Here is a 13,001-nt window from a genome sequence, read left to right on the forward strand (position 1 = left end):
AGATGAAAACCTTCTTGAAAAACAGATGATCAGCACAGCTAACAGTGTTAAAGCTGTGTAATACACACAGCTACCATAAAACTCTTTCTGGACCACAGCTGGTATGCTTTATACCCAGAAGTATAAATATACCCCGTCTTAATGCAGATCAGTTCTGCTGGTCATTTGGTAACTCATAATTCAGTTACCAAGGTAAAACCTTCCTTTTTAAATAAAAAGGTCTCAGCTTGCCATACTACTCTACATCTAAAATGTGTGTGGCCATTATCTATTTCTTTTTTTAATTCCACTTCATTTTGTCACTATTTCCTAAATTTATTTCATTCACTCCATTCCATCTTTCTCCTACCCATTATCTTATACTTTTTCTCTTTACCCTTTGTTGCTTCCCTCCACAGCTCTTCTGACACATTCCCAACCTAAGCGCAGAGCTTCTTTAAAAATACACAAGCAACATGTGAAGAATCTGATGCACCCATCACCGCTTTAAACGTTTTCCTTGCTTCCTTTATTGTGATCTTTGGGGGAGGGGGAGTCCCTTCACCCTCCTTCCCTCTTTTTTTTTTTTTTTTAAAGGATGACTCTTTCTATGCTTTTGTAATATTTAAGTAAAGGGCTTCCAATGCTCAGTAGACGATTCTGAAGTTTACTGAAATATAAACAAATTATGATTAAAATATTTGGAAATATTCTACAGGATATGCAAACAAGAGGATGAGCTTATACTGACTTTCTTCAGATAAATCCACCAAGACCACAGTACACTATTTTCAGTAGTTTCCGCAGCTTCTTATCATCTATTTTTCAACAGCTGAAAGTAATAGCAGCTTTAGACACTAGCTCTCTTATAAAAACAGAAGAAGTGAAACTTGAAAATGTTATAATTTATATAATTTGGGAAGGGGCTTAATCAAACTGAAAATGGCACTTTACAGCTTTCAGTAAGGACTTTTTCCACAGGTTATACTAAGGGGAGGTAAGTGAGAAATTCTAAGTTATTACTTGCTTGCTTCTTCCACAAGCCTGCAAGGCTAACATCTTCAGTAAAGTTAGATGCCTATTACTGCCATAATAATATACTGAAGAAATAATGAACTACGTAAACAGATTGCTGTAGTCTCCAATGTTCTGGAATAAAAAAAAAAGATTTAGAATGGTGAATGCATCCACATTTGTTCGGCTTCTCCTGTTATAACTGAAATAGATGCTCCTTCTCTCAGTTCACAGGGACTGTGAGAGTTTGGAACTATTTTAGATTTTAATTAGCACATCTTTATCGAATGGGGGGGGGGGTGAGGGGTGCACAGTATAATGACATGAAATATTTCTTCCTATCCATCACTCCTCTAAAGAGCTGAGCACACTAATTCCCCAGCCTCATCTGCGTGTGGAGAAACAGAAGACAAACCTGGATGCCTCACCTAGAACAGAGTGAAGATAATATAGAGAAGCACGTATTAAAGTTTCACAAAAAAGTGTAAAATCTGTTCCACAGAAACAAGTGGTCCACTTCAAAATTATAATGCTACAACTGCAACATATCATTTGCTCACCTTCTCAGTGGCATAGCTCCATAAACCAACTGTGTGGGAAACATTTGCATCTATTTGAGCCCTATCACAGCAGCCTTCTATTCTTTGTAAGACTTCCAAACAACTCAAAAATACCCAACAATCCAGTGCTCCAGGAGGAACAGAGACCTGAAGATGAACAGACAACATTAACTGGAAAATAAACATTAGTCAGATCAGAAAATACTTCAGCAAAATACTTTTCTTGATACAACAGAACAGACCATCTTAGACCAGCTTATTCTAAGATTACACAAAAATAGGTTAACTGTTCACTCCCTCCCAAATAATATATATAAATTAGTTCATAAAGCAAGGTTGGCTAAGCAACTGAACAGCGATCGTGCTAATTAGATCTGATGCACTCACCAGGATGAAAGCAAAGGAAGAGACAACTAATAGATACTAGTACTGAGAAAGTTTCCAAAAAGCTAGAAAATAATCCTAAGGAAAGCAAAGACAGAAAAAAAATTCTATAGATATAATACTTTTATAAGGATTCATCTGACCTAACTAATACAAAAATCAGAAGTATACTATGAAGCAGATTTAAAAAAAAAAAAAAACAATAGAGGGAAATGAGTCTAAGACTGTAAGTGTCCTTCACAGCAATGAGCTTGTCAATAAAAGGACAGGACATCTGTCATGGATAACTAATTAAAAATGGAGATAAAGACCAAGAAGGGCTTATCAGATGGGACACAGTGGGAGAAGGGAGGAGAGTTTAACACCAGAATAGTCCAAGAAACACAATAAAGATCAATATAACTAAAGATTTGGAACACAATCAGAATAATGGTGTCTCAAAATTTTGTTCATAGACAATGCAAAAAAATTTGGGGAGGGGGAAGACAATGAAAGTCTTGAAACCCATATACACACATGGACATATAAACTATTATGTAGGGGAATTTCAAGTCCATTTTAGAATACACGAAGGTGTCATTTAAAAAGGTAACAAATCTGAAGTAGATTTTCTGTTTTTAAATGCAGCACATTAACGCATGGAACTCACTACTCAGTATCTTAAGCAGACAAAAGTTAGCAGTTACTATTGTAACAGCACAGATAATACTAACAGAGAACCATAAACCCACAGGATTAAGGACATGCATGAGTCACAAAGTGAAGTCCAGAAATATTCTGATGGACATTATGTTGTTCTTAAAGATGTATTTCAATTAATATCTATCTTGGTCATACACAGGGGAAGATTAGAATACAACATCCTTTAGAAAGCCTGTTCAGAAGATTAAAAAACACCATCAGAAACTAAAACGTTAAAAAAAACTTGGAGGCGTGCAACATGACAAAAAGCTCCAAGTTCAGTCACTTTTTCTGTCTATTCCTTTTATTCTGATAGGATGAGATAGCTAGAGACACATGCAAAACACTGAGGAGCATTAGTTGGCACCAAAAGTAATCATCAATTATGAACCACAAAAGGTGGTCAAAACAGTGACCAACTGACATGGCAGTAAGAAGCACTACTTTAGATACTGTTTACAGTGCTGAACTGCATTTTGTTACTACTTAGTCTCAATGTCAAGATATTTAAACACCCTGTCCTAATTTTCTTCAATATAACACTGTACATAGATTTAAGTTACTGGAAGTTCAAGAGATCAGTAATAAATTCAGGAAAGAAGCAGACAGATTACCTACCAGCCTCCAAATAAGAAGTTAACTTTCCAGGTGAAAACCAGAATACTCTAAATATAGGTTTGTTTTTCAGATGGGATGAGATGTCTCTACATTCCTTTCCAAAGACATCCTCATGATAAAACATTCAGTTTTAACCCTGTAACAATCTGAAACATCTGCTATTACAGCATCATTTTGATAACTCATAGCCATGCTTAGTGAGTTCTGGTCAGCAATACCTAAACTTAACAAAATCTTGTTAGGTCATATTGGGATAAAATCATATAAATAATGGAATATATTGCACTGACTCACTTCTAATAGCTTGAGTTCTTGCACACAGTTGTGAAGGAGCTCCAGTGCTCGCTGGGAAACCTCCCAGGGTCTCTGCAGGAAGATTAATAATGTGCACTGGCGAGAAAATAGGTAACTACGCAAGTCCAGTAGAGTAGCTTCTTGATTCTGAATTAGCTCTCTCTTCTCCATATCTATTGGTTTTCGGAGAATTAATCCATTCCAGCTCCTCACTGGCTGGCAAAAAAAAGTCAGCCAATTTGCACCATCTAAGTAAACAGAGTTAACATCCAAGAATCAATCACTGCTTTAAATCAAAGCCTCTTTTCTCTCACCCCAGAGGTTGGAAGCTAGATTATTCTTTCTCAAGTCACTTATCTATACGACAAGCTTAGTGACTTGACTAAAAAAAGCCCCCCCCCCAAAATACTTGTATAACTAAGAGCAAATCTGAATTTCATAACATTCAAACCTCAAGTACACTTTGTCTTAACTGCACGTTTGTTATTAATATAGTGGCCACCACTTTATAGTGCATTTCTCAGAAATTAAGCCTACCTGAAGCTCAAAACAAATAAGCTTTATCTACTTCAGTATTTCTTACTCAGCCTTCAATGATAGATGTGCCCTCACTTTCAGGCATGGCCTCAGGTTCAATCAGGACAAATATATTTCACTGCAATTATTCCAGCACTAGAATTTTAGTATAATTATAACAAGTACCTTACTCAAGCTGTTGTTATATAACGCATGCTTTAGTTCAGTAAAGCACAGTTGCTAATTATTTGATACTTTTTGCACAGTAATTTTTCTTGAAGTTAAATAAAATCTTCTGCAGTGCAGATAAGCACATATTTGGTAATCACTATGAAACTGAATGAAACTTCTCTTGTAATTTAAAGAAAACCCAGATCTATTTATTCAGGAAGCTTTTTATTTAATAACTTAGCAGTGAGCTGTGAGAACAGCAACTGTATTCCAGCCAAATCGATGCTTAGGTAATCACAGGTTCAGGGTTCCATTTGTAACAATCACCAAATAAGAACAAAATGCAAATTTTCATTAAAAATTACTTTTAAGCCTCAGAGACAAAAAAACAAAACATCAGGTGAATACAACTGATAAACACATGAGTCTGTATACAGCATAACACAAGAGCCTGAGGTAGTGCAAACTCCCAGAACATTTCAGCTGTAAGTTACAATCTTTCTACTCCCACATACATGGTACTCAAAGCACTGGGTTGTTTTAGTAGAAGCATAGCATAGAAACTAATACAGTTAACATTTATTTACCAGTTTAGGACACTTACCACCAGCCCCAAAGTTGACAACGTACTGAGAAAACAAGGCATCCAGTTCATCATACTGCACTAGCGCATCCTCAAATTGCTGCAGCATCTCAAAGACAAAGGCCAGTTCTTCCTTTTGACAAACAAGTAACACAAACAGCATGTTAAGCATTAGTCATGTTTTGTATTAAAATCTGCCTCCATCCACACACAAATCCAGGAAGTACTTTTTCTATTTCTCCCCCCTTCCAGTGCTCACACATACAGGCTAATTTGTCATTGTAACTGATGCATCATTTCTTTCTAACAGAAGAAAGCTCACAAAGGAAGCTACAGTCATATACCTAAATCCAGTAATTTCTGCTGTGTATCCAGATCCTAAATCACTACAAGATACTGTTGATAAATCTATTAAAAGTTTGGGTTTCAAAAAAATTGCTGAAACCTCATCTTCCATAATAGTTATAACTTGTTCTTTCTGATTACACTGTGAGGGCAGCAGTTACAGCATCAACAAAGTTTCAGTTAAACACAGAGAAGGGAGTCAAAGTTGCTGGTGGAAAAAGTTTGAGGGATGTGGATATATCACATGTAAGAGGCAGTGCATGAAGTCAAAGGAGACATGAAGATGAGATGAACTAGTGAGGAGAAATGAACTGTACAGGCACCAGACAAATCCAAAGGAATCAAGATTTTCAGTTCCATTGCTCAAGAATATCTTGTTTTTCTCTACATCAGCTAAAACAAGACATATTCAGAAGCATAAAAATCTGCAATTTAAGGACATTGCTTTCAGAGAAAAGTCTGTTTTGAAGTAATCCTCTGTAGAGAATCTCCACGCATACTGATATTAATCTAAGCAAAGAAAGCATAGTAATATTCACATTACATAGCAATAACAAGTTTGAGTGCCTTTGCAGAGTCACAATAATAGAACATGTATCCAACATTCAAGAGCAACTACTAAAACACTTTATAGACACCTTTTGTGTTTGCTGCAGTCTAGGTTCGTAAAACTTTGTAACTCAGTACAGAATCTTTTCAGGCTTGTCAGTGTAACACAAACCTGCTGCAAGGAAGATCTGAAAAATGCTGCTTTCATACCAGTTTATCTTTTTTTCCCTCCAAAGAATAAATAGAATATCAAAAGAACCCACACAGAAAAACAGCCAACAAAAAATGCCATTATTCAAACTAGGACTCAAGCACTTTGTTCTTCAAAAAGAGACTCATACCTGGACCATGAAATACTCGCAGAAGCTCCAGCCTGGCTCAGTCCTTTTCTCTCTCAAAGTTCTCATGTCATCTTCAAACTTGCCTAAGTTTTTGGTAAAAGACATGAGAAGCAGTGTCCTGAGTTTGGTCAGGAAGGCATTCCAAGATTCCTGAGAACGGGAAGAGTCTTTCAAAGGGTCAGAAAGTACCACACACCTGTAAAGAGATTGATTAAAATTATTTTTGGGGGAGGAGGGGATAAGACATAAAATTCATATATAAATACACATCTGAATACTGTGCACACCTGACAGTATTCACAGTGGACAAAACTTGGCTTTTCAGTCAACATTAACTGATAACAAAACAACACACACACCCCAAGGTCAGTGACTTTTTTTCTTCTGCATAAACAGTATCACAGCCTTAACATACTCAGATGGAAAGAAGCTTTAAGTGTTTTCCACCAAATGGATATTGTAAATGTTTACTTTTTTTAAAAGCAAATAATGACTACATTATTTCAATTACTTAAACACAGGCAAAGCTGTAGCTATGCAAGGAAAAAAAATCTGCTTAGAAATGCAATTAGAACAGTAACTATAATTACTCCTGGCAAGGATTATGCTAGATGGAAATCAAGATCCATTAGACCACATATAGTCAACCTTTCATATGTCATTTAAAATTATTCTCCATAGTATATTCTTGCAAGATGCCAACTTATTTTACACATCCTGTATGTTAGAACTCCCACTGCTTTTTTGAAATAAGCACTTAACAGACCACATCAATTCACAAATAAGTCTTACTTGCAATAATTTCCTTCCTTAGTTTTTCTACCCTCCTTCCCCCCCATACACACACAAAAAAGGAAGAATAAATGTCTCTAAAGACAGGAAAATCCTTCATCCAGGCAGAACTCCATTTCTAGTTAGAAAAATCATCTTATCCTACTGCAAAATGTTTAAATAGAGCCAATCAGTTAGAAATCAAAATGAACTGAATAAGCGTTGTTCAAACTATTTGCCAATACTGTAATATACCAATGCTGTCTAGATACAAAGAAAGTGCTGCCAATGTACAGCATGTTCTAACATGATGACTTGCCAGTCACTGTCAGCTTACACTAAGGTACAAGTGCTTTCATCTACCCTTTTAACTTCAAATGCTTATCTTGTCATTCATTCTTATGGGGAAAGTCTTCCATTTAAAGTTAATTTTTGAGATAAAGGAAAAAATGTGGAACACATTTTGTTCAATGTTTTGGAAGAAGGAAAAACATATGTATTAGAACTGGTTTCAGATTAAAATTTCTCTATTCTGTTGGCTTCTAATAAAAGCAGGAATGGTTTCATATGTTCATTATTATTTTCCTTAGAATAAAACTAGCTGAAGAAACTGGATTTGAGGCACTTTGTAGTGCAAAGCTGATTAAATAAGAGATAGAAAGCACAGTGGCAAAAAAAAAAGTCCTTATTGGCTTCATATTCCCCTCCCACCTCATTCCAACTACCTGTAATTCCGGTAATATTTTTTACAAGCACCTAAACATACCAAAAAAAGTTGTTCTAAAAACAGATTGTTACTATGCTTTTTGCCTTAACTCTGCCTCTTAACCAGAAGGAGGTTTCAGTATACTTGAAAGGTTTCTGCAACACATTCAAAGCAATCACTACTCCAAGAGCAACTGAAAACAAAAATTTCCCTTTATTGCTTGTGTCCATCATCTCTAAAACATAGGCTTAATGGTACCATCAGTGTGAATGCTGGAACGGAAGGTCCTTAAATGACCTAGGATCCTGTTATACAGGGAACTGAATTTTTAATCAGCAAGCTAGTCAAAGGTTAAAATGTTTGCAAGTAAAAGAATCCTTACCTGTCACTTTGTTTGTTACAGAAGTCATTTCTTATTTTATCTACTATAGAGGTTCGGGGAAGGATATTTGTTTTGTTCTTTTTCTTGGCATCACTCTCAACTACTACAATTAGCCAGTCCACTGAGCTGTGAGCTTTGAGAACGTTCTGCCACTTGGTGATGTCATCCTTGACTGTAGCTTTGTACACTTCTGTGTCCTGGGATAAGAAGCGGTGAATCATCAAAACAGATACTCTGAACAATTTCAAAAGCTAAATTTTGTTCCAACAGAAGAAAAATAGAGGAGTATCAAATGGAATTAGTGAAGATATGAAGTCAAATGAGTCCAAGTATGGTAAGATTATAGCTTTTCAGTTTCTTTTATCCCTAGTATTCTGGTTAACAGCATATATACTTTAGAATTTGGTATACTGCAATTCTTTAAATTACTGAAATAAAGATTTTTAAATTCTTAAATTCTTTTAGTTTATACATTCTTAATCTTTACAACATAACCCACTTTGAAATTACAAAGCTTAGCCATTCTGTTCTCACATTGAAACAGAACTGTGACATTTAAGCCTTCTAACACTGCCAAAATCTTAAACTGCTTAAAGTTATTACAACCAAAAAAACCCACACAAGTCTTTCTTATTGCTTGGCACTTTTTTGGCTTTCAGTTTTTTTTAAAAATAGTTCAATTCAGAAAACTCTTAAGGTTGTTCTTGATAGCTTTGATTGGTCACACAGAGATGTCACCTTTGTTCTTTAACCGTGTAACTAATTCATAACAGAAGACAACCACCAAGCAGTGACCTGCAGATAAACAGCATTAAGACATTCCAAATCTTGCCCAGTTTAGATTGCTGACTTGTACTAATACCAGACACATATAGAGGACAAATTAAAAATATATGTATATTTAGGTTTAATGTGGTCAGTAGATCATAACTGAAATGATCTGATCATATTTTCATACTATGAAGCATGTGTGCTGCGCTACTGCAGTAACACTGTTAGATCTTGGGTTTTTTGTGCCAAAGCACTGAAGATTGGTTTTTCAAAAGCATGTCCTTTCAGTGTCAAGCACCATTACAAACAAATATCACTTATGGTAAGAAGTACTAAAGTTGACAAAACTTCCAACATACTAAGTATGCAATGCTTATGCAACATGGACTTGATTGTTCAAATAAGCATGAAAAGCAAATGGAAAATACCACAGAGGTCAAGTAGAAAGTCAAAACAACTTCATTTTTAAATCAGAGTATTCCATTTTTCTTGATGTTTTCCTAATACTTACACAACATTCTGTCCAATAAATATGAAGAAAGGGAAAGGTCAGAAGAGCCTTATTCCCCTCTTTGGGTAGTAGCTCCTCTTTAAATTGAACAAAGTTAGATTCCAGATGAATCATCTTCGGAGCACGGCCATAAGACCTGAAGAATTTTAAAAGCAGAGATAGTGAATGAGAAATTTATGTAGCAAAATGCAAGAATGAAAATGAATTTTGGTGAAGAATAAACTGAAATATTGTGGCATTGGAAGCTCACTAACTATGCTTATTGCCACCTGATTTGTATAAAGTTAACTAAAATTAGATGCCACTTGAAATACAGTAGAAACTCTTTCAGCAAGAACAGGACCTAGAAGCTTCCAGCTTTCATTAAAAGAATGTTCTGCATCTCTAAGTCCTCCAAAAGTAGAAAAATTCCAAAATTAAAAAAATTCCCAAAGTTTTTCCACCAGAAAAGTGTCACTGAACCTTTCGCAGGAAATTGCATCTATTTAAATTCTGTCTATATTCTCAAAAAAACAGCAACAAAAAAACCAGCCTGCTACTTTCAGAACATGACTGCCTGAAGCACAAGCCGTATATCAAAAACAAACAAACAAAACCCCAACTTCTCTTTAAGTGAAGTTCAGCATAGCTGAAATATGGAAATTTTTGTCCTCAAGTGCACCACATTTGATTACCACAACTAAGGTCTTCTTTCCTCAACTGAGTTGCCATATTCAACTCAATTTATGGTAAGAACTTCTTAGGGCATCACAAATAGATACTTTTCCAAGTCTAGTAACACGCATCAAGTATTATGGAAGAAAACTAAAATTTACCTCCTCCATTCCATGGGTTCTCTTGGAAGCTGCTGAGAAAGCGTAGGATATAGGGAGGTAAATAAATTCTGATCTCCAGCACCTAAGAGTTAAAGACATTCACTTATTATACTATATACAAATTACATTAAAAAAATAAATTATACTATAGTTTGTTTCAATAAACAAGATGCTATTTTGTACACTACATGGAAAGCAAAGTCTAGCACTGGGCTTTGTACCATGCTCGCGCGCTGAGACAACTCACAGGTTGTGAGCAACTGCATTAAATCTGAACACCACTGGAGTAACTATGTATAAAAATAGATAGAATATGTATTATCAGCAACCTACCAATACCAGCCCTTAAATTCTGTTCTTTAGGGTGCAGAAAGAACATGAGAGGGAGATAGGTTCTTCTGATGGATATCAGTATCTTTGAGCAGAGATGGTAGACTCAGGAACAAGGTGCTTTGTCAGACATATTTGAAAGCAAGCTGACTGGTTCAACACACCAGCCAATGTATAACGCCCAAATAGCCTTTCACCATCCTTAACAGGGGAAGAGATGGCATTTGACTACTGGCAAAGACATCTAAATGAGAAAGGAGTAAGGTCAGAAACATGTTTTCCACTGCACTGGAGCATAGTTCTAAAGTCTGTTATGTCATGTGCCCTGTCTAAAGCTGGGGTAATGATCTGGCCCATACTAGTTTAGCAGTATCACTTATGATTAAAGCTCTCATCTGCACATTGCCCTGAAGCTATCACAGCTATTGCTCTCTTCCCCATACCTCCTCCTCACTGCCTTTTTCATCTTTGGCTGGCTGCATTCCCCTTTACCTCAGACCGCAAATTAATAAAAATCCTTTATTTCCTCTTACAGAGGCTGCACTCTCTCCATTCCTCCTTATTCTCCTTCCCAGCATATCTTGAGCTGAAGAGTTACATTTCTCAGTTAAGATTTTAAACAGGCATACAAGTAACACTGCTATTTCCAGGTATTTTTCCTTCTATTTCCTTTTGTAGTCATTCTTTATTGTATATCTCAAACTGAACAGAGAGATGCTCTTATCTTTCTGTGAAACAGGGCACTAGGGCTGGAGAGGCACCTGACACCCCTTCTTCTCCCTCCCATCACACAATCACATATCCTGGCACAGAGCCTGGAACTACTTGTGCAGTAGTTTAGGAAATCTTATTTGTTTTGAAAACCCCTTTTCTAGTCCACTCACTTTTTCCCAATCTTCTTACATACTCTATTTTGATTACTAGCCATTAGCACAATTATTGCTGCATAATAAATTTAAAAAAACACAGTCTGAGTTTAAAAGCTACAATAAGCAAAGCCAGATTTTTTTAACCTCTGAACACAAAAGCTATTAATCAGTGATATGGTTTCCTAAAATAGCTAAAAAGAACTCTACTATTAGTGCTTTAGCCTTAAGTCTCCAGAAGAGTACAGAACATTTTATTCTTGACTCTTCACCTGTGTCCTATTCCAGATTAAGTGTACTATACCAAATCTTGAGTTTAGGACTATAAACAAATGCCTAAAATAAATAGTGAAACAAATGTTAACCATATTGCTAATGTTATCTCATACCAGGTTACAATATCCCAGTGAGCTAGGCCATGGAGAACAGTCTATTGATTTGCAACTCATTACTGCCCATACAGATCAGTGGTTTAGCAACAGCAGGCTGACCACATCAAATGATAATCCATGAAGCTTGGAACCTGAACTAAAGAGCAGTTACATATTTTACCTCTGGAGCATAACAAAGTACTCTTTCTACACTGCCCCTAAAAATCCAACAGGTGCCACGAAAAAAGTTTCAGAACTCAACATCTTGACTGAAAAGGACTGATCCAGGATACAGAGGAACTACTAAACAATGAGGTTTAAGCATCCTGGTATTACAGACAACCACATCATTATCAGTTTAAAAAAAATTGAATCAGTTTTAAAACCAGTTAGGTTTTTTTTTCTTTCTTCCTGCATTGGCTTTGATGGCATGTAAAATGCACAAAAGAACCTGTCTTATATTCAAGGCAAGACTGTCCTCAAGAACTAGAGAAAAGGGAGAATGGACCTACAAGACAAAATACATCAGATATCTTTGAACACAGAATAAATACCTCTAAAATATTACAAATACCTAAAGGATTTTAACATTTCAAGTTCTGCTCATCTGGAGCCTGTATCTACTGTAATCAGCAAATTTGAGCCATCTCACCTCAAAAAACATTAAAAGTGAAGTCACCACTAGACAAAATTAGCACAATATTGACACAGGACAAATATCAACAAGACTAGTTAGTAATGTGAAAATGTAAAAGCTTTCCTCGCATGAAACTGAATTTTGGAGGGAATGTTCTGAAAACACAACTAAGCCTGGAATTCAAACTTACAGCAAATCCAAAAGCCTGCAGAAAACTGAAAATTGCTTCAAAGGTTTCTGTTGTTTTGTTTGTTTTTAAGAAAGAACATGGCAGGATGCCTGAGCACCATTTCATCACAGCAAGTTCACTTCAGTGGATGGGTCTCAACACTCAGCCCTCACTGTAAGAATTCTCAGGAATGGAAGAAAGTCACTCCTAGCCAAAGTATAAAGCAAGATCAGACATTGTTGAGAAGGAGGGAAGATGTGTACAAATGAGAAATAAAAGTAATTTTGGAATCCTTTCACGACAAAAACAGAGAAGCCTACTAAGAAAGGGTTTTCTTATTTTAGAATTGACAGAATAAAACACAAGACCTGAATTTCCCAATAGAGATGATAACTAGAGGGTAACATCAAGGAGTCATCCTTTATCACTTAAAACACGATTAGAAGGGCACATCTTTGGTTTTACCATATTCTTTAAGTTTGACTAATATAAATCTTTTATAAATAAAATAATATCAGATATAACTAATGTAATATTTCTTTTATTTCATCATTACACATTTATACACACTTTAAAGTAGTTTATAGTTTTTCTGATTTGTAGTATAAATTTATAATTTTTTTTTAATTAGATTTTT

At 35.7% G+C, this 13,001-nt stretch overlaps 1 protein-coding gene across 6 annotated transcripts in view; it reads right to left on the bottom strand.

Annotated features, from left to right (window-relative positions):
- Window positions 1-13,001, bottom strand: part of TRAPPC10 (trafficking protein particle complex subunit 10) — a 45,471-nt gene that overhangs the window by 24,813 nt on the left and 7,657 nt on the right. For 4 of the 6 annotated variants that reach the window (XR_010884437.1, XM_067298093.1, XM_067298080.1 and 1 more), the window contains exons 2-8: window positions 9,992-10,073; window positions 9,177-9,312; window positions 7,895-8,091; window positions 6,036-6,231; window positions 4,822-4,933; window positions 3,531-3,778; window positions 1,554-1,700 (exon numbers count right to left, since the gene is read on the bottom strand). Coding sequence is in view for 5 of the 6 variants with exons in the window: in XM_067298093.1 (XP_067154194.1) it covers window positions 1,554-1,700; window positions 3,531-3,778; window positions 4,822-4,933; window positions 6,036-6,231; window positions 7,895-8,091; window positions 9,177-9,312; window positions 9,992-10,073 (1,118 nt within the window). In the remaining variant the exon portion in view is untranslated. Of the gene's footprint in view, window positions 1-1,553; window positions 1,701-3,530; window positions 3,779-4,821; window positions 4,934-6,035; window positions 6,232-7,894; window positions 8,092-9,176; window positions 9,313-9,991; window positions 10,074-10,324; window positions 10,398-13,001 lie in introns of those variants that run through there. The other 2 variants (XM_013941669.2, XM_067298102.1) reach the window with 2 other exon arrangements.

The sequence above is a fragment of the Apteryx mantelli genome, chromosome 1, assembly GCF_036417845.1.
Source record: "Apteryx mantelli isolate bAptMan1 chromosome 1, bAptMan1.hap1, whole genome shotgun sequence".
NCBI lineage: Eukaryota > Metazoa > Chordata > Aves > Apterygiformes > Apterygidae > Apteryx > Apteryx mantelli.